The following is a 21118-nucleotide window of genomic DNA, read 5'->3' as shown; positions in this document are numbered from 1 at the left end:
GACCTTAGAATTAAATGAATAGACTATATAATGCATTTTTAGGTGATGGATGTGTCAAATATTGTACATTCATAAGCAATTGTATTTCATAGGAGGCCGTTATTTTGTAAAAGTGTGAACCTCATGCTCCTCATACGTCATTTTTCATCTCCTTGATTTTGCACTATTACAATAGATGCACGAGCCACAGTTCCTGTTTCCTGCCCATCCCCTTCATAAATGCATGATGGCGGATCACAGATTTTCGGTATCGCCTAAAGACATCACCGATATCATAACCTGGTTGACGTATGCAGTCATAATAAATAATACATTTTGTAGCTGATCACGTGGAGACAGTGTCTGAATAATTTAACCCCCGCGTTGCTAAACAAGTGTATGCTCCTCTTTGTGCGCGCGCGCTAGGACGCCGCGTACAGTTGCAGCATCAGTGAGGAAGTACCGACCCCTTAATCCCCAATGATGATTTATTCGCCGACAGCGCTGCTTTGACTTGGTGTGTATTATGTGTACATTATGTATATTATATGAGACGCAAACAGAAATGTATCCTGTTTGGATAGCAGCTGCGTTTGGACTACGACACCGTATCACAGTGATCTGAACCGCAGCACATCAGCACAGCTGGACAGCGGGCACCTCTGAAGGTAAGAGATGACCAAACCCTGACACTAGCTCAAGTGTAGGAAATGTTTATTGAATTAAATTGGATAGTTTAAGTCAAAACCGTAAACATAAAAACCGTAATTTACCAGCTTATGGCAGTCCACATGCACAAAGAAAGTGATGGAAATACACAACAGCAGCGCTTTATTATAAGCTTTGTATTCTCATTTTGTATTATTGGCTTTCATCTCTGAGTCATCTGCATTGATTAAAATATTGCAGGGATACTATGCTCTTAACTTTATAAACTATATATGTTCTTTTCTATATTCTTTTCTCGGAAGGGGCGGGGCGAAATGGTTATCAAGTAAATGTGTACATTTCAATAACACGTTCTTTCATTCCCATTTCCTCAATGTGCTCCAAAAGCTATATCTAAATTTAGATAAGCAGTGGACTCTTTTGATTGCAGTGTAAATATATGTGTTGTAGTTAGTGCTGTGGGCGTTGAAACGAGGTTAATCTCTAATGACATGATGGCAGTTACTCATGGATGCTGCTTTTAAAAGCAGCGGCGAGTCTCGCGTCTTATTTTCCGCCAGCGCTGACCATGGTGCTGAAATACACAAACGCTTGTTTATGTGATCAAGTTGCTATTAATATATAGCTCACGTTTAACTGCTACTTAAATTATCATTGCGTTATTAAAATAATCAGAAATGCTTTATCAAAGTTTAATATGAAATCATCTTTTCCAATGTGGGATTTTGTTGTCATTCACCACCTTAGAAGTTGTCTGATCATTGGCAATTGTGCATTAGACTGCTCTTAAACAGTTAAATAGAAGAGCAATTTATTGTCATCAGGATGTTAGCACTCTTTATAAAGAAGTACTTGTAGAAAATCAAATTGAACTGAACGTTTTAGTCAAATGAATTGGTAAAGTCAATTGGTGGTTATGAGGATAACAGACTCATCATAAAAATGGTGCACTTGTGAATGCATCTATTTAGAGACATATTGCCACTCCCTTAAATTTGCCTTTTGAACTCTGACTCATGATGAGTTATATATGGGTGTGACCTGCTTTTCTCAATGAACTGCACTCTTACATGCTCGAACCAATCTCCCACCACCATCATTATGTCACTTGTTCTGTTTGCACACAGCACTATAACACAATTAAAGCCTTTCCATCAATTAGGACCACCTGCAGATCTGCACTGGTAATGGCAGTGAACAATAAACATAACAAGATCTGGGCAGTCATGAGGAAACTACACATAAACATCATAATATAATCTTATTAGACAGATCCAACATGAATAATGATGACTGTCTGCCTAACTCTTAAATATGGTATTGCTGGCAGCATGTAAAATTGTGTTTGTTGTGTGTAGCCTATAAGATATTTGCTATGTACTACAGTAGATGGGTTAAAAGAGACATCACTTGGTGCCATGGGAGTGTTTGTTAATTAACAACCTCTGACTGTGCATATGTGACTGTTGCCTGAGTCGTTGCTATGACCAACTGATAAGCAAAATAATGCTAAACTTCTGTAGTCATTGTACCTTGATACTTAGAAATGGGAGTCGTGCTGAGGGAGACAAGATAATACATTTTGGTATGAAATGGTGTTAGCGAGGCAGATTCATTCCACTCAGCAGCCAGTTTATGTAACCGTGCTGTGCACTAGAGGAGGAGGGGAGAGCAGGGAAAACAAGAAAAAGGGAGGAGTAGCAATACAGCCTTGATAAAAAGATTTGACTGCATGTATAAGTTTCATAAAAGTGTACAGTTTGTGCATTAAACAGATCTAAAAGATTTTTTTAGATAGGAACTTTATTTGCATATGTATATTTTTATGACAAAAAGAAAGTTTAAAGAAAGTCAAAACCTTGGGAGGAATAACAGGGCCACAAAATTTCTAAGTGTGGCAACATCATGGCAAAGTTATATAAGTATATGGGTCATTCTACAGAAAAGGTGGAATTCGGGTGATGGAAATCTGCTTAAATAAACTTCTTTCAACATACCCAAAACTTCTTTAATAGCATTAATTAACTTGTCAAATCTATGAATCCGCAAAACGGGGAGCTTAATCTAGGTTTAACTTTAATACATTTTAATAAAGAATCCATGACGTTGTATCTTCAATACCTGACAAAATGAGAATATAATAAAAGATAATGAATATAAAACATTTTTTTCATCTTGTTTTGTTTTCAATGCTTTTGTGTTGGTCAGTTAACGGAATAGTGCTTAAGAAGTACTCATTAAAGAAGTAACACCAATGACGGTAACACCCATGACAATTTACAGAAAAAACTAACATTTTAACAAAATGGCTGCCATTAGCCATGTGCAATTTTATCAGAGATGTAACAATCACATACTTATTCAGTATAATGTATTTTTTATGTAAAGAGCTTAACACTCCCAGCTATAAAAAAGAGTAACACTAAAGACATCCAAAAAAATCTTATCTCAAAATTCTTAGATATATCATGATATTTTAGACAAATAAGGTAAGACATCTCAAAAACCTTTTGCCTTCCTCCACTGCACTTCTTCCACTGACGTCTTGACCCATGAAAAACTTAAAAGAGCTGATGCATTGTTTCAAAATAAAAGTGCTTTGGGTAGGGGAACACCAATGACATAAATTTGGGGGACAAATATTTATTTGATATTATTCATAGTAATAGTGTATTTTTACCATTTCAGTGTTGTAGTAAATTCATGCAGGGTTAAAGGTAAATGTAAATTAGATTTGTTTTATAAAAAACATGGTTTTAAATAAGAAGTACACAGTTCAACTTCCATGTATGATCAAAGGGGCAGGGCAATTTTCAGGACCAGACATTTAAAAAAAGTTTTAAAAAAGAAAATTATATAAATAAACTCTCTCATCATTTTAAAGACAGTCTATATTTATTAAATATATATCATTATGGAATTATTAGGTCAAATTAAATGATTAAGGGGTCTGCAAAAGCAAGGGACAAGCATGTCCACCTTTTTTGTAGAATGACCCATATGATATAGCCTTGCTCTACATCATGGACATTTGCTCTACATCATGGACAATTCTATATAAATAAGATCAATTCAAGTGTTTACGTGGTTAGTTCACCCTAAAATAAATATAAATTATTCATAAAATTCATAAATGACAGTCCTCTTAATTTCCTTGAAGTAGCAGTAAACTTCAACTGCCAGTCTCTGAAATTCTTCATAAAATCTTAATTTGTGTTTTACAGGGGGAAATGATTTTATGGGTTATTCTTTGCAATGATTGCAAATAAATTTGATTAAATTTGAATAAATTTGAGCAAATAAACCTTGTTTTCTCACTCTGTTAAGCCTAGTCTGCTCTTTCTCTCTCTTCACCCTTTGCCAAGGTGAATATTGGCAGTACAGTGCAATTTAAGCAATCTCTTATACAGTACATGCAGTTCTCAAAACACCATTTTTACACACCATCTGCTCAGCGCTGGAGATCCTGCTTTCGGTTAAAAAGCAACAGTCTACGGGGGTGAAAAAATAATCAAATCTCGTCTTGTGAATTTAGCCTTTATTTTTACAGTAAAAGTGAATAATGTAGAACTATTCTTCTCAGTCTTGTGTGTTAAAATGCCACAATAAAATGTCACTGCATTCTTAAAAACGTTATGAAGCTATTGGAAATTACAAATAGAAACATTGACATTTAAGCAAAATCGCTCAAGCAGGAGTGTGATATAGCTCTATAACCTGTGGCCTTGTGCCTCTGGCCTAATCACAGCCGTAATGATATAGAGCTATATCACACGACTCATTGCTTTAATACAACAGTTTGATGGCACAAGTTTGAAAAAGAAAACTAGAAAACAACAACGGAGTGATTTAACTCTTTTCCCGCCATTGCGAGTTATATCGCCAATTAAGAAAAAACATTTGCATGATTAAACGTGTTCCTTATGAGTTTTTATGGTAATGTTTAATACTGCGATTATCCAAGCAGATACTTACCCAATTTATAAAAAATCTGAAGCAAAAAAGTATTTATTAATTGTACACTCAGTGTATGTTTTTAAAAATCGTTCTGAATCTGATTTTTTTTACCAATATACCAATATAGAACCTGATCTCACAAATTTCCGTGGCATAGTCACAGAATTTTTTTGCGAATTTTTCCATGGCATTCTCACAGATCTCCGCATATTTCCGTGGCCCTGCCACGGACTTTCTTTTCCGTGGCATTCTCACAGATTGGTTACTCAACTGTTTTGTCCTATTTTCTTACCATTGTCGCTTCGGTTTAGGGTTAGATTTACAGGCGACAATTTATTTAAGTTTAGAAAATATAAAAGAATACATCCGAAAAAATAGTATAAACCAATACTTAAAGTGACATACAAACGCAAACACCAAATCTAACCCTAAACCGAAGCGACAATGGTTTGAAAATAGGAAAAAGCAGTTGAGTAACCAATCCCTGAGAATGCCATGGAAAAGAAAGTCCATGGCAGGGCCACGGAAATATGAGGAGATCCGTGAGAATGCCACGGAAAAATGAGCAAAAAATTCTGTGACTATACCACAGAACTTTGTGAGATCATGTTGGGAAAAATACCAATATTTAATAATTTATAAGCAGTGAATTATAAGATTGAATTAAACAAATATTGGATTTTGGATATAAAGGTTGAGAAAAGACCGCTACAGTATGGTATGGTCTGATATGACCCTACTTCTTTGCAATCTGGTTGTTAAGTCTGACATCATGCAGCGCTTTCGGGTCCAAATGATCTCAAATGCCATAGGGAAATAACAGAAAAATAACGCTAATATACACTTGTATCATAATGCAAAACTACCAAAAACACACAGTCCTAATTTTTTATCTCCGTAGCAAAATCCAAGATGACATGGAGTCATGAACATGGATTTTTTATGAATTATTAATATTTTTCTGTCGGTGATTCTGTAAGCCTGGAGAGTGTGATGTACACTGTCTGTGACTCTATAAAATGTTTGTGTAAATGTATAATACGAATAAATGGTGCTCATACATGGTGCACACGTCTGTTTAAATAATATCCTTTATTGAAATGAGTGGAGGCTTGGACCCGGAAACAGTATTCTTTACGTCATTACTTAACAAAGGGATAGAAGCTCTAACAGAAATACAGACAAACGTTTTCCAACCAGCTCACATGTTGTGCAGATGTATATTTTCAAATAGGGTGGAAGAAACTTAAAAGGTATATAATGCAAATAAGTTTATTCAACCTTTTTCAGGACAGTGGTGTTTTACTGCATATAAAGCATCTGATGTAAAATGTGTTTCACATGAAAGACCACAGGTCACAAGACTAGATGATTGACCATACAATGCTGGAACAAAATCAAAATGTCCAATGACAGAACAGGCCTCAAACATTTACTTCAAGCATACTCCATATGTGAAATGCATTTTTGTTATTAAAAATTCGATTGTGCAAAGCCTCAAATGAAAGTATTAAACAATCATAATGCTTCATGTACCCCAATGAAAACCCGATATGTTTGTATTAGATACCACTGTTCACTAATAAGAGATTAACAATGGCAATAGCTCAATCAATCAGGCCTCCATAACAAAAGCCATAAAATACGCTCAATCTCTTTATCCCCCTATGAGCTTACAATGGAAATCAATTCCTCTCACATTGCCTGCAGATGGCCAGACGCTCTGTCTATCATCTCCTTCCTTACCGATCACCCCCACAAGTACACTGTTTACCGACTCCTAATCGACAGTCATAGCTGATTTAAAGGAACAGTATGTAAGAAATTTATATCAATTAATCAGAAAATGGCCCTGATATGTCAGTAGACATTAAGAAATCATTTTCATTTCAAATACTTATATCATTGACAACAGTGGTCTGGCCAGGATATAGTCATTTAAAAAATGGAGTTGCAGCCCTCAATTGATGTTTATGTTGTCATTTTGTGTATTGGCCACCAGTTGTGTGATTGCAGTACCAGTTTTAGCCACAAGTGTTGTGATTGCAATACCAGCTTTGGCCACAATCCTACATACTGTTCCTTTAATTGAACCTTTATCGTCTACCTGGGGAACCACCTGCTTTATTTTTATTTTTTTATTGTCATTCTGAATGTAGGCCTGTGTAACTAAATTTATTTGCTCAGAGCACATATGTGACAGCTCACTAAAACTTGGTGGCAACTTAAAAAAAAAAAAAAACGCTGAACGGGAAAGAGTTCAGCATGCTTCCAATCATATTTGATCATCACTTCAACAGTTGCACAATATAAATGTTAATGTATAAATTAGATGAATGTTGATTTATAAAATAAACACCACAGTCTTAAATCATATTGTCATTGTGTCTTTGCTGCGTCTGTGTTGGTTGGGAACTGTGCTCTGTTTCAGCCACACTTGATTCTGAGGAACTACTTTGTTTGGCGGAAGAGTAATATTTGTACTAATATAATTACAACTTATTTGTGTTTCATTTTATGAAATCCTGCTATGCATATGAAGTAACCGTTTTATAAACGCAATAACCCCCGCGAAGCAGTGGGGTTATAGTGCATTTTATAACAGCTAAGGGGGTTTTTAGCTGTTATAAAATGCACTGGTAACCCACTGCTTCTTGGGCCTTATTGCTTTATTAATTATCTGAAAAAGCAGATTATGTGTGTTTACATGGCATTACTTGCATCACACGTCACTCGTCTTTCTTTATTTTATTTGCTTAGGTTTTATAGGCTATGTAATAAAAACATCACGTGAGTCATATATAACCAACCAACGTATTTATGTTCCTGTGGGCGGAACTTATCAAACAAGCTAATGACATAGCGGTGCATGTAATAACGTTTCACGTCATGTAAACTAGACTGTCACACATATTTGCTTTATAGTAAAAAGTAATGATTTTATGTATAAATATATTGATACAAACCTTTGTTTATCCACGTAAATCTGTTTGTGTGAAAACCGCAGCCTCTCAACACCTGAAGTGAATTCAAACAGCACCACACACTGAGTTAATTTGACCCAACATTTGGGTTGATGCGTCGCGGGAGGGATTCATTCAACTGTCAGTGAAAACAACATAAATATTAACCTAATATTAACCCAACTAACTGCCCAAAAAACTATTCAAGACTGAAAAAAATCAAACAATTAAATGACCCAAAAGGGTAAAACCAGTGTTTGGGTAGAAATAATAACCCAGCATTTTTTCGAGTGTAGCTGTGTAGCTTTGTCTTGTTTTTGTGACTTTCCTACTGTACACCCACACAGTGTGTTGCACTCCAGGCCACTGTTTAAACCTATGTGTTATAAAGTCAGTGGTGAGGAACTCATATTGTTTTAAACACATCAACGTCCGTCCAGTACCCTGAAGGCAAACAGTGTTATGTGACTGTGAAGGTTCAGATCTGATGGGAGTCCATATTAGATTAGAGCTCAGGCCTTCAGTTTGTTGTTAACTTGCTGACATTGCACTATGCCCAAGGCTGGTATGAACTTTACAGTTTCATTTTTGTAAAAAACAAGCAGGACATTTTCCTGCTTCACTGTTTCTTTAGGAAGCACAATGCTAACCATGGTGTACAAATAGTAGTATTAGTTTCTTTTTCAGAAAGTGTCCAAATTGTGTTTGCTGCGGCATGTCTCATGTGTACCACAACCATGTAAAGTATACAGTCCAAGTTGTTGTCAGATAAATTTGATTATTTAATTCATTTTAATTAAAAAGGTTCTCTTTAAAAATGGTGCTGTTTTTTATCTGATACAGTCAGTTAGTAGAAATACTAGTAAAAACCTAGTTTTCTTTCACTACCTTTTACTTGTAATTACAGGAAAGCAGACAAAAGCAGGACAGAAATCATTATACCGGTCAATAACCATGTGCCTATGTGGGAGGAATAGATTGCTCAATGCTCTGTTATTCTGTCATCCTGCAGACAGTTAGTCAGACACAGAGAAAATAGAGAGAGAGAGAGAGAGAGAGAGAGAGAGAGAGAGAGAGAGAGAGAGAGAGAAGACAAAAGAATTGGTGAAAGAGCAGATCAAGGAAATAAGGGGAAATAACTTTAAAATTCAATATAATATGTTGAAAAAGGTTAGAGGATAAAGCATGTCAGAGGAAATTATGTCAAAAAGAGCAAGAATAAACACACACTGGTTTGGTTTTGTGTCTGTTTCTTTTTGGCTGTGGACCAGAGCTCATCTGTACATTTTATTGGTGTAGTTCTTGATGTTCAAGAGAATCTCAAGATGTTAAATCAACAACTACTTACACAGGGCCATTAAAATGAGTATCACTTCCCAAACAGCTTTTATTTTTTAATTTTTATGTCTCTCATCTCAGCTGTCTTACACAATTTGGCAGTGTAAAAATCTGATAATGACATGCCATCCTTCTGTATCAAATCTAAGAATACATTTGGATTAAATTAATAGACACCGTCCGAGAATTGACAGGTTTCTCATATTATCATTCTTCTTATTTATGATTATGTCTGAAGGTTTTGTATTACCTATCAGTATCAATGTTCTTGACAGTATCATTTAGCTAGACAGATGACTGTGTTCTTATCTGCTTTTCTTGACCCACAAGGGCAGTGAAATATTGTGGTAGTAAAAAAACAAATCTGCTAAACTTGCGTAAGGTTTTATAAGCAAAAAATAGTGAATAGGCAATGGGACAAAGGGGTTGTTGCCTCTTGCATTAATATTTAATCAGGTAGATAAATGCAGATCTGGTGAATAGAGCAGTATATTCATTTATGCTACCACAAAAAGGCTTTTACCATGACACAGTTATTTATAGTCAACAACAGCCCCTCAAAAAGCATGTGAAAATCTCACACTTGAAAAATGGCAAATGCATCCTTGTTCATGTTGAAAAACAATAAAGAGTTAAAAAAACAAAGAGATATTTTAAATAAATGCTGAAAAAAAATTCATCATGTTGATGATGTTATCTTATTTTGTTCACAGCACTGCTTCATCTTCATCTTCAAGATCATGTGGATCTCTCTGATAATGATGCTCCAGTGAAGAATAGTAAGACCGCAACATCTCAGCAGCTTTCTGTGGGACCCATTCATAATCACAAAGTCCATATCCCAAAAACGACACTTTTAATTCTCCACAGACTCTAATCCTATTTCTGGAAGCCCTCTAAACTATAAAACCAGGCTCCAGGATGAGCGGACTCTTTGCCAAACTGGACCCACGGCGGATTCAGTGGGGGGCCACCTGGTATGCCTTCCAGTCCCGCATCCTGCGCACAAAGCCGGTGGAGTCGATGCTGGAGAGCACCGGAGGTGGCACCGGAGCTCATGGCACCAAACTTGCCCGCGTGCTCTCCACGGTAGACCTCGTGTCTCTGGGAGTGGGAAGCTGCGTAGGTACGGGCATGTACGTGGTATCTGGACTTGTTGCTAAGGAAATGGCAGGACCTGGTGTCATTGTGTCTTTCATCATTGCTGCCGTGGCCTCCATCCTGTCAGGTGAGTGCACCGTCAACTTCCTTTGACATACAGAAGAGGAAAATGAGCCAAATGCCAATCTGTCATCTAGCAGTAAACCTGCCTCTAGTGAAGTGTGACTGCTGGAGATGATCTACTTGGTGTTAAGGAGCAGTGGATAACAATTTTTTTTAAATCAATCTATTGATCCTGAGTCAGTAGTTTTGCTTTAAAACACATGTATGGCTGTAAAGTTAATTATAACGTTTACAGGTGGGGCTGTGAACAGCATGCAGCACCCTAAATAGAATCAGGAAAATTAAATAGGGAAAATCATTTACAGGTGTGACTATGAATGGCCAAAATAGAAATGGAAAGGAAAAATGGGACATTTTTTCTTGTAAGTTAGGAAACTTTGATCCCATGGAAACAGACACAGTGTTCAGATAAAACATTTGAGATTTTTTTGTCATTATCAGACGAATAAAAATAATACATTACACACAAATAACACATGGATCACATTAAATGGTTAAAGTCCATTTGGCAAACATAGTGGCACAGACCAAAATCACTTCTTTTGTTTCAGATAACAGTTAAACATATCTAATAGTTTAATAGTATCTAATCTCTATTTTATGTTATTTTTAAAGTGAAAAGTGCATATAGAATATGCATGTAATTTTAGGGTTATGCCCTCTTCCATAGCTCTGATGCCAGATAGTGCTTTGAGGATTAAATGTGCAAACACATAATCCTTATCCATTCCATTGGTGGTTGGGTTTACAGGGATCCAGCCTGTAAAGAAGGATTCCCCTGTGCTATCCAGCCCTCTGGGATTTTCTGGGTTTGACATTTGAGAATTTATCTGACACTCCAGCCCCCACCCAAAAAAAAAAAATCAATGTCCTTGTCTGAGCAACGTCTTAAAGACTTGCATGCTTGTATTGATATGGTATTACCTATAACTTGCCCATAACAGTCATGTGCTGCAGTAATACTGTATTTGCTATTTCTCCACAGGGGTGTGTTATGCCGAGTTTGGTGTGCGGGTGCCTAAAACCACAGGTTCGGCCTATACCTATAGCTATGTGACAGTGGGTGAATTTGTGGCTTTTTTCATTGGCTGGAATCTGATTTTGGAGTATCTGATTGGCACTGCAGCAGGAGCCAGTGCACTTAGCAGCATGTTTGACTCGCTGGCCAATCACAGCATCAGTGGTTTCATGATCAACCACATAGGAACTCTCAATGGCCTGGGTAAGTATGTAATGAAATTAAGTGCGCTTTTGATAAGTTCTTATCGTTTTGAACCTTACACATATTAAAGGATTAGTTCATCCCTAAATAATTTTTTTCTTAATAATTACTCACCCTCATGTCATTCAAACCCTTGATGCCTTTCTTTGGTATTCAGAACCAAAATGTGGATTTTTTTTAAGTGTGGTTTTGGGATTTCTGGATACAATGGGAATGGATTGTGACCAAGTGTTCTCAAGCTTTAAACGGATGCCATAGTGTTCAAATTACTCCATGTGACTTAATTGAGCTATATATTGACTTAATTGGGCTAAACTGTATATTTAAGCATACTGAATTGTTAAAACAATGTAATCTGTTATTTGATTAAATTTTTGACACAACAGTCCACTACCATTGTAACAAACCCAAAGCAACATTTTTTGTTAATTCCCCATTTGAGATCTGAAGGCCAAAGAAAGCCAATGGGCATGAATAACAATTTCTAGGTAAGGTATTCCTTTAAAGTCATTTTAGAGAATTGTTTCTAAACACATAATTATAAATGTTAGAAATGTATTGCTGAAACAAAAAACCGCAAACCATGTAGTACTAAATTGTGGAGTTAAACCTTTAAACAGTTTTTCCACATTTCTGTGTTCAGGAATATTTGGGCAGGGCTAAAATGGTGGCTCGATGATGCACCCAGTCCCTTATACAAAACATTTATTTAGGTAGCGGTATTTGAAAGTTGAGAGAGAGAGAGAGGCAGCATGTGGGCGTGCTTTAAGCGTTGACACACTGTAAATAAAAAAGTTCAAACAAACTGGTTTTGCAAGTCAATTCAACATACTATTTTAAGTTTTTACCTGTGCTAAGTTGACATAACTTATAAAAACAAGTTGAAACTGTTTCATTTAATTTTTTAAGTTAAAGTAACATAAAGATATGTTGATTTGACAAAAATGCTGCATTATTTTTTTTGTCTATTTTCCCCAGATTTTGATATATTTTATTTACTGGTCGTTTTGAATCAGTTAAATTTGGCTGGGTGGACCACTTTTTTTTGGTCATGTGACAAACTCAGATTAAATAATTAATATCACCTAATGCTTTAAGTAAACAGCTACCGGGAGTGCTGGTGTTGATAAGGGCTCAGATTAAAAAATAAAACAGACTTGCGGGGAAAGGGTTTATCAAATGTGGGTTTAAAAGGACATTAAGTGTGAAAAGATTATGCCTGCATTTTTATTTATTTTATCCCTTAATTTATCAGTGGATATTTTAAGAATAAATTATGGATAAAAATGACCCCTCTCTCTCTCTCTTCTGCAGTCAAGTGAAACGATTGCTCCAGTTTTTTTTTTTTTTTTTTTTTGCTTTATTAAACAAATTTATTAAATGTAAGTTCAGGAGGTATACAATCTAATCTTCAAATTATTACCAGGATATTAAAGGAGCCTCTTGTTCCCGACATCAGTTCTTTCGGCATCCCTCACCGCCCATATATAATTATTAGTAGTAGCCTAGGGAGATGGGCAAATCCTCGAGGCCCCCTTATAGTGAACAGCAAGCCAGATTGTCACACTATACGATTATATGGGCAGATGAACCTGTGAAATGTTCCTGTGATCAAATGCTTCTTCCAAATTGCTAATGCTTCTTAATTCTTTAATAGAATTTATAAAGAGAAGGAACATCAGGTTTTAACTGAGGCAAGTGACCGTGCAGAAGTTATCGTACTTGAGTTCATTTATAGGCCAATAAAACAACATAGCTTAATACTACAGTAAAGGTCTCACAAAAGATACATAGTGCAACTAGGCTCTTAAATAACAGAAGAATTAAAACAAGGGTGTTGGGCACTCAGAAAAAATATTTCACAGCATGCTAACAGGAAGAGTTTTCATTTATGATACTATATCTGCCCCAGACAAAACATCACATATCAAGCCAAAACACATAGTCTTACTCAGCCAGTAAAATCTCTTCTGGTAGCCAAGTCCAATATAATCTTTGCATCTACGTCTGTAAATTGTAGCCACAGTGCGGTTCATAATCACTTCTGTTTAGTACTGTTGTGTCTATTCTTTTGAAGTACATGGTTTATTAATGAAAGCATAAGGGGGTCAGATATTTAAGCTCATTGCTATCCATCTATCATCTGTTTGTCCGTACACATTCTAAAATGTATAAACTACACAAAGGTAAAAAATAGCCGTAAATGTAGTTTTTGTCAAAGTCTAAACTAATTTTGTAAAACAACGCTGTTGACTGTTGTTATATAATCTCAGGTAAAGGCGAGCAGTCGTATCCTGACATCCTGGCACTCGTCATAGCCATCCTGGTCACAGTGATAGTCGCTCTGGGTGTAAAGAATTCAGTGGGCTTCAACAATGTGCTGAACGTCATCAATCTGATGGTGTGGGTCTTCATAATGATTGCAGGACTGTTCTTCGTCAGTGGGAGCAATTGGGACGAGGGGAGATTCTTACCTTATGGCTGGTCGGGGGTAAAGAGCCTTTTGATTTTGTTGATTTTTGCTTTGTACCTAATTTAATTTCATGGTGAACAGGAAATCTTTTATATAAGCCAACATTTCTTACACTCAAAACAAACAATGTTTAGGAAATTACATTGTCTACTGTGTGCTCAACAGGTCATGCAAGGTGCAGCCACTTGCTTCTATGCCTTTATTGGGTTTGACATCATAGCCACCACTGGAGAGGAAGCCAAGAGTCCCAATACCTCCATCCCTTATGCTATCACTGCCTCTCTAGTCACCTGCCTCACTGCCTATGTCTCTGTAAGTATAGATGTGACGTGATGCATCATCTGCTGTTCATATCGTTTTTCTAGTTGCTCTTCAACAGAAGCAGTCTTTTGTCAAACTATGACATCATACTGAGTATTCTGAAAGCTTGGTGCAACAAACAGGTTATGAGCAACCCTGCAACGAAACCACGCTTGCAGATTTTAGTTACATGTACAAGTTCTGCAGACATGAGAAGAGATATATAGCTTAAGACAAAATTATTTTTTTATTTTTTTTGCATAGCCGGTTTATTGTTTTGGATTTGAAAACCGGTTTCTATAATAAGCAGATTATTATATTCTGTGCATGTAAACGCACTCACTGAATATTCTCTTCTGCTATCTGACTTTATCACCTTGCAATGCTGTCTTTCTGTAGGAGGTTGCTATAGTAACAAACTGAGATTTAACTTATCAACAGGCATTGTTCCTGCATCTTAAACTAGATTATATATGATAAACCAGTACATTTAAAATGTTTCATTTTTCACACATTTAAACCTCTCCCCAAACCCACACTCTTTCATGTCTGCATTGGTTTTAGCTGAAAATTGTCTTTACCAAAATGGCTCTTCATTTTCACATCTATGAGACTGTCGGATGAGAAGCAGACGTGCTAATGAAGTGTCCTCCTCTCATCTCATGCTGTTTTAGTTTAGCATAGACTAATTTTAGTTCGGGAACTCGAGTTCTCAGTCTGTATGTTTGTGTAGGTGTACAGTACGTTTATGTGCATAAGTGCTTGATTTATTGTATGTTTGTTGCAAATTAAGCGTATGGCTACTGACAATCAATTATTTTTTAATTTACAACACAGTTACTTACTGTATATTAAGTGTCTAAATGCCTGTTTTTAAGCAAACATTTTAGCCTAAAACAAATGATACCTTAAAGAAAATGCAGAGCAGCAAAAAAATTATCGTTGAACAATCAGGGAGGGGTAAATAAAACACACACTCTTTTCTGTATTCACTCTTTCTTTCGTCTCTTTTTCAGGTGAGTGTGATCCTTACATTAATGGTTCCCTACACAGAAATTGATGAAGATGCTCCACTGATGGAAATGTTTTCTCTACATGGTTTCCAAACTGCAAAATATATAGTGGCCATTGGCTCAATTGCCGGACTTACAGTTAGTTTGTTAGGATCTCTGTTCCCAATGCCGAGAGTCATCTACGCCATGGCAGGAGATGGTTTACTCTTCAGGTAAGGACAAAGAAATAACCAACAAAGAAGAATTTTTTGATTTATAAATGTCTTTGTTTCGATGGTAAAATACTACAGTCATGGTACGATCTTCAAAATGTTTCTTAAAAGGTCTTTGTCAGGCTGTATGGTATGGTTCCATATAAAAAATAACATCTAAAGCAGTGGTCTCCATACAGGAGTATGCCCGCAAAAGCACAGTCTATTAAAAGCCTCAATTTTATTATTTATTTATTACATATTTTTATATTACCTTGGCTTCTTTAATGTATGTTAACCAGTGTTGGGAACGTTACTTTGAAAAAGTAATTAGTTATAGTTATTAATTACTTCTCACAAATAGTAACTGAGTTAGTAACTGCGTTACGTTATTATAAAAGTGATTAATTACCAGGAAAAGTAATTACTGCGTTACTTAAAAAAATCGAATTTTTCAAATAACTTGAATGCCCCTTACAAAATTAAATATTTTAAATGACTAAAATGGATACTAAAGAGAAACGACAAATTTTGTGGCAGCATGTGACGATGTGAGGTGCTTTATTAGATCAGAATTACTTGCCACAGATGTGGAGAGACTTTTTCTTAATGGGCATAAATTGCACATTACACAAACATTCTTGCCTTTCACCTCAACAATGGAAAAGTAGTGCTTTATACTTTGTGTTTGCGACCGCTACCTTTGAGCTTGTTGTACTTGCCATCACCTTGTCGCCAGTGTTTTCGGAGTGATTGATGCGCGATGACCGGGCTGTATGTCAGTGCTTTGAGATGGGGCACAGCAACAGCACCGCTGCTCGTTGAGAAGAGAAAACGGCGCGTATTTTCATGTCAGTCTACAAAAGTCTCCAACCACGGCAGAAAGATAGCTAGATTTGTCCTATAAAGTCGCTAAAATTATAGAAAGTTGCTAAATCTAGCGACAAAGTGACCAAGTTGCTCAGACTTTTTTACACTGCTCGCTCGGACTCACTCGGCCTGTGCGAGTGTGTGCCTGTTTGTGAACTCTGCCTCTGGTTGGCTAACGATGGAAATTAAGCCAATCATCAGCAGCTTTGTGGTTCTCCCACCCCCTCTAACACACACACATACCAATCATCATCAGTTATGTTTCTCCCAACACACACACATATACACACAAGAGAAAAACAGTGTTTGGCTGAGAGAGCGAGCATACGGGTGAAAATTACTACAGTGAGATCAATTTTAGTAACGCGCAGAATTTTTATGTCAGTGACAATAAGCGCCGTTATAAAGGGGGAAACAATAATTTATTTGAGATCGTTACTGAAAAAAATAATGCAGTTACTAATGCCGATTACTTATAACGCCGTTATTCCCATCACTGATGTTAACATTTTAAGCAATGATAAAACATAAGTAAAATAAAATAAAATCAACAAGTAAAAGAAAAAAGTTTTTCCTATATAAAAAGTAGCCATCCAGATTGTTTTATTCATTGCGGTAGCCCTTGCTCACAAACAGTTTGGAGGCCCCTGATCTAAAGGGTTTCAGTTTCACAAAGAGGTGGTTTATACCTGGTATTAAGATGCGTTTTGGTCAATCAGATCACAAGTGGACGAGAGAGACACATTCAATACACCAGGGGTCTTATGTATAAAACTGTGAGTAGGATTCTTACTAAAAGTCTACGTACGCACAAAAGCCAAAAATGGCATACACCAAAAATGATGAAGACTTATAAAATAAAGCAATGTTCCCTTTATAAATCACAGATCACCTGCAAGTGTGCGTACATGAATCATCCTAATATCCCACCCTGCAAGCCCATTCTCCCATCAAGTTTGTTTTTTTATAAATCACAACCTTTGCGTGGGAACTGGCGTACGCACGTTTCTAGCCCTGTTTTGTCCGTACGCATGCTTTATACACGAGGCCCCTGGTATTTTCTTTTGTCCACTTTCGACCACTTCTGTTCTGATTACTGAGGGCGAGTCCCTCTGCTTTCACTCATTCCCGAGAGGGAGAAATTACAGGTTTAAATTGATGTGCACTATATGAGGACAGAGTCCGCCGCTTGTGTGGTTAGTAAAAATGTTGCACAACTTAATTTGTACATGTATATGTAAGAGCTTTCTCTGACATTTCAGGGCAATTGATAAAATAAGTTTGCGCAACTTTGACACGCTCACAAAATGTAACAAAAATAAATACACCTGTATTTAGCATTTAAATACACGTTACCTTTAAATTAAATTTTCAGGATGACTAAACATCTACCAAATTTTGTCCTCGCAACCAAAATGCACACCAAAGCCTTGACATTTTAATCGATTCTGTTGTAATTGTCAGTCAAAGACATTACATTTTCGTACAATATCAGCTTGAATTGTTGACGTATAGTAGATTATAGAAAATAGCTATTATGTAGACAATCTGATGATAGCTGTACTGTATGTTGCAGGTTCTTGGCTCATGTGAGCACATACACAGAGACACCTGCAGTGGCCTGTGTGGTATCTGGGTTTCTCTCAGCTCTGTTGGCTCTGCTTGTCAGCCTGAGGGACCTAATTGAGATGATGTCCATCGGCACCCTGCTCGCCTACACATTAGTGTCGGTGTGTGTCCTACTGCTGCGCTACCAGCCCGAAGGAGACATCCACGGTTTCGTCAATTTCCTTTCAGAGCAGAATGCAAAGCGCAAAGAAGGGGTATTGGCTGAGTGTGAGAAAGATGCCTGTTCGCCGGTAAGCGAGGGCGATGACTACGGAGGACCTGCCACAAATACCTGTGGAGCAAAGAACCTCCCGTCGCTGGGAGACAACGAGATGCTGATCGGTAAGCCCGACAAATCCACCTACACCTCCAGTCACCCGAACTACGGCACCGTGGACATGTCCTCAGGCATCGAGACGGACGAAACGGACGGCGCTTACTTGCTCAAGCTAAAGAAGCTGCTGGGGCCGCGCTATTACACCATGCGAATCCGGCTCGGCCTGCCGGGAAAGATGGACCGGCCCACTGTCGCCACGGGCCGCACCGTCACCCGCTGCGTCATCCTGCTTTTCATTCTCATCTTCTGCTTCTGCTCCCTCATCATCTTCGGGTCGGTTCAGATCGCAGAGGGTCAGTGGTGGGCTGTGCTTTTGCTGGTGATACTTCTGCTGGTCATCACGCTCTTGGTCTTCATTATCATTCAGCAGCCTGAGAACCCCAAGCGTCTCCCCTACATGGCTCCCTGCGTTCCCTTCGTCCCAGTCTCTGCCATGCTGGTGAATATTTACCTCATGCTCAAGCTTTCCAGCATCACGTGGATCCGTTTTGGTGTGTGGTGCCTTGTGGGTAAGTTTAAGTGGGAGCCATACTGTTTCCTAAATGATGAAAGTTCTCTGACAATCAGTTGTACAATATCTTATGTGTGTTTGTGTCGCAGGCATTCTAATCTACTTTGGCTACGGCATGTGGAACAGCACCCTTGAGATCACGGCACGTGAGGAGGAGGCCCACGCCAGCACGTACCAGCGCTATGACATGGGTGTGGATGACAATTTGGCAGCGGATGATGATCTGTATCCTTCAGGAGATGGGGGTCAGTTCCAGAGCTGGAAATCCCATGAGGGCAAAGGTGGGCACCAGAAACAGCAACGCCAGGAGCAGCACGACTCTCAGCATGAAGTCTTGGACAGGGCGGACAACAATAGGACCTCCACTTACTCTTCAAACAGCAGGGCCAAAAGCAAAGCTGGCAAAGCCAGTCCAGGCTTTGAGGCGCTGGTGGTCGATGATGATTTGGACGATCCTTTGGAATGAGAAAGCAGTTTGAATGTACTCGTCTGCCAACAGCTGCAGAACCCTTGGGCTAGGTTGTTATCTCTCTGCAGTGAATATTTATATCATTCCCATGTCTTCATTCGCAGATGTTTTCTTCGTTTGTTTTTTACTAGAGATACAGGATAGCCAGAATGATCAGGGTGGTGTCCTTTATCTTTAAAACACATTTTGATTGTGTTCAATCCTTTTTAAATTACACAGCACCTTTAACGATTCATTAGTTTGGTCCTGAGTTTTTAGATTTACCAAGCACTTGAATATGTCCTATTTATTGTCTCACTTAATAGCACCACCAAAATGATAGACTAGCAAAAAAATTTATTGTCATCTATTGAATAGTTTATAGCTTATCACAGTCCCACAGCTTCCCCTAAAACAACTGACAGGAAGGTCATTTAGCTTGGGTCCCTTACTGTATTCCATTAGCCCAGTGGCGGCCAGTGACTTCTTTTTTCGAGGGCGCACGATGCGAAGTTCGTCACAACATGTATGTAGCCCGTCATGTGTGTGGTTCGTAATTTCAAGATGTGTATTAGGCGCGTCGAGTGGTCCTATGTGCATCACGTTTCTTGTCAAAATAAGTGCCTGCTGCAGCTCGTCTAAAGGGTTTATGATAAAATTGACGCTCGCGTTTGCCAGATACTCGCATAATCTCATGCGTAATCAGAGTTTACTTGTGTATATTTTTATCATAAATGGTTTTGACGCGTGTGCAGCGGACACTTGTTTTGACAAGACACGTGATGCACATGGTTCACATGACGCAACAAACACATGTTTTGAAAACGCGAGCAACACACATGACACTCCGAAAACTTATTTTGAATTAGCGCCCCTCGGAAGAGCAGTCACGAGCCGCCACTGCATTATCCTCACATTTTCTTTACGTGGGGTCAATTTAAAACCAGCCGAAACATTGCTATTCAAAGACCTCGCTGCAGATGTTCACTTTAAAACTAACCAGATTTGCACATACTTTTCTTACTCTTGACTCTTGCTTCAGATATCATAGATTTCCTATTATACATGAAATACAAAAGGTAAGGACAATATAGCCTCACAGTGAAAGAATCAAAAACCCCTTTCTCTTCCATGCTAACATCTAGCCCAAGTAAGGTTTGGATCGTAGGTTGTCCCAAATAGTAATTGGACTTTGCTTGCAATAGTGCCTTCATCTGTTAATGTGTGCTTTAAATATGTCCATGCTTGTTTGTTTTATGTCCATGGTTGCATTTTCATTCGATTTTGACATTTCTCAGTGAAGGTTCATACACGCGTGCCTGTCCGTTGTCACGTTTCACCGCTCCATTCATCTTCTGCCAGTACTGTAGCTCCACTCCGTCCTTGCAAGCAGGCAGCTCTGTGTAAATACTGACAGTGTGACCACAGTACAATTTGTGTCTCTCGGCTGGTCAGGGTGTTTCCATTGAAAAATGACAAGATGTGGGCAAACAGAAGCTACATGAAATTTGCATGTAGTGGGGAGCGTGTCGTGAATTTTTGTCTGGGTGTGCCGTTCTGCTGTTCTCTTCCCCTTGATTTACGTGGCGTCTGACTGATTCGTCCAATCGAACTCCATCTGTGCCGCAGCTCTGCCAGCCGAAAAGGCAAAAACGAAAAAAGAAAAGACAACCAACGCAGGTCTCAAATACATACTTAAAGCAACACTAAAGTGTTTTTTTTACCTTAAAATAATGTTTTCAAAAAAGTTTCAGTCGTTCATCCACCCGAAACATGGTGAACAGCATTTTCACATTTGCTTTGCAGCCCTCTATCAGCCAAAACCGCACTAAAAACGTTTTCAACCCTCGGGTCGCGGTCCTGTAATTCGAGTGAAAACAACAAAAACTTGCTTTACGGCAGACCTACAATCCAATCAGAGCCAGCTTTGCTGCAGTAGGCTAAATTATAATGGACAATTCCGCTTCCAACCTGTAGGGGGAGCAAAGAGCAAAAACTCTTTAGTGTTGCTTTAA

General features: G+C 38.0%; 1 protein-coding gene across 1 annotated transcript; it reads left to right on the top strand.

The window, feature by feature from the left end:
• The first annotated feature begins 210 nt into the window (after positions 1-210).
• Positions 211-19728, top strand: slc7a14a (solute carrier family 7 member 14a). The gene is made up of 8 exons (XM_055202152.2): positions 211-647; positions 9620-10134; positions 11116-11352; positions 13626-13843; positions 13991-14137; positions 15142-15350; positions 17776-18653; positions 18745-19728. The coding sequence occupies exons 2-8, from the start codon at positions 9828-9830 to the stop codon at positions 19119-19121; spliced, it is 2373 nt and encodes a 790-aa protein (XP_055058127.2). The 5' UTR covers positions 211-647; positions 9620-9827; the 3' UTR covers positions 19122-19728.
• Positions 19729-21118: the final 1390 nt, after the last annotated feature.

This window comes from Misgurnus anguillicaudatus, chromosome 2, assembly GCF_027580225.2.
Source record: "Misgurnus anguillicaudatus chromosome 2, ASM2758022v2, whole genome shotgun sequence".
In the NCBI taxonomy this organism is placed as follows: Eukaryota; Metazoa; Chordata; class Actinopteri; order Cypriniformes; family Cobitidae; genus Misgurnus; species Misgurnus anguillicaudatus.
Note: the sequence above shows the minus strand (reverse complement) of the source record. Positions and strands in the feature narration are given on the sequence as shown.

What these genes read in the sequence shown, in the direction of transcription:
- slc7a14a (XM_055202152.2), top strand. Translation starts at nt 9,828, where the DNA reads ATGAGCGGACTCTTTGCCAAACTGGACCCACGGCGGATTCAGTGGGGG. An exon ending in CGTGGCCTCCATCCTGTCAG is followed by an intron (nt 10,135 to 11,115) that starts GTGAGTGCACCG and finishes ATTTCTCCACAG; the next exon opens with GGGTGTGTTATGCCGAGTTT. An exon ending in AGGAACTCTCAATGGCCTGG is followed by an intron (nt 11,353 to 13,625) that starts GTAAGTATGTAA and finishes ATATAATCTCAG; the next exon opens with GTAAAGGCGAGCAGTCGTAT.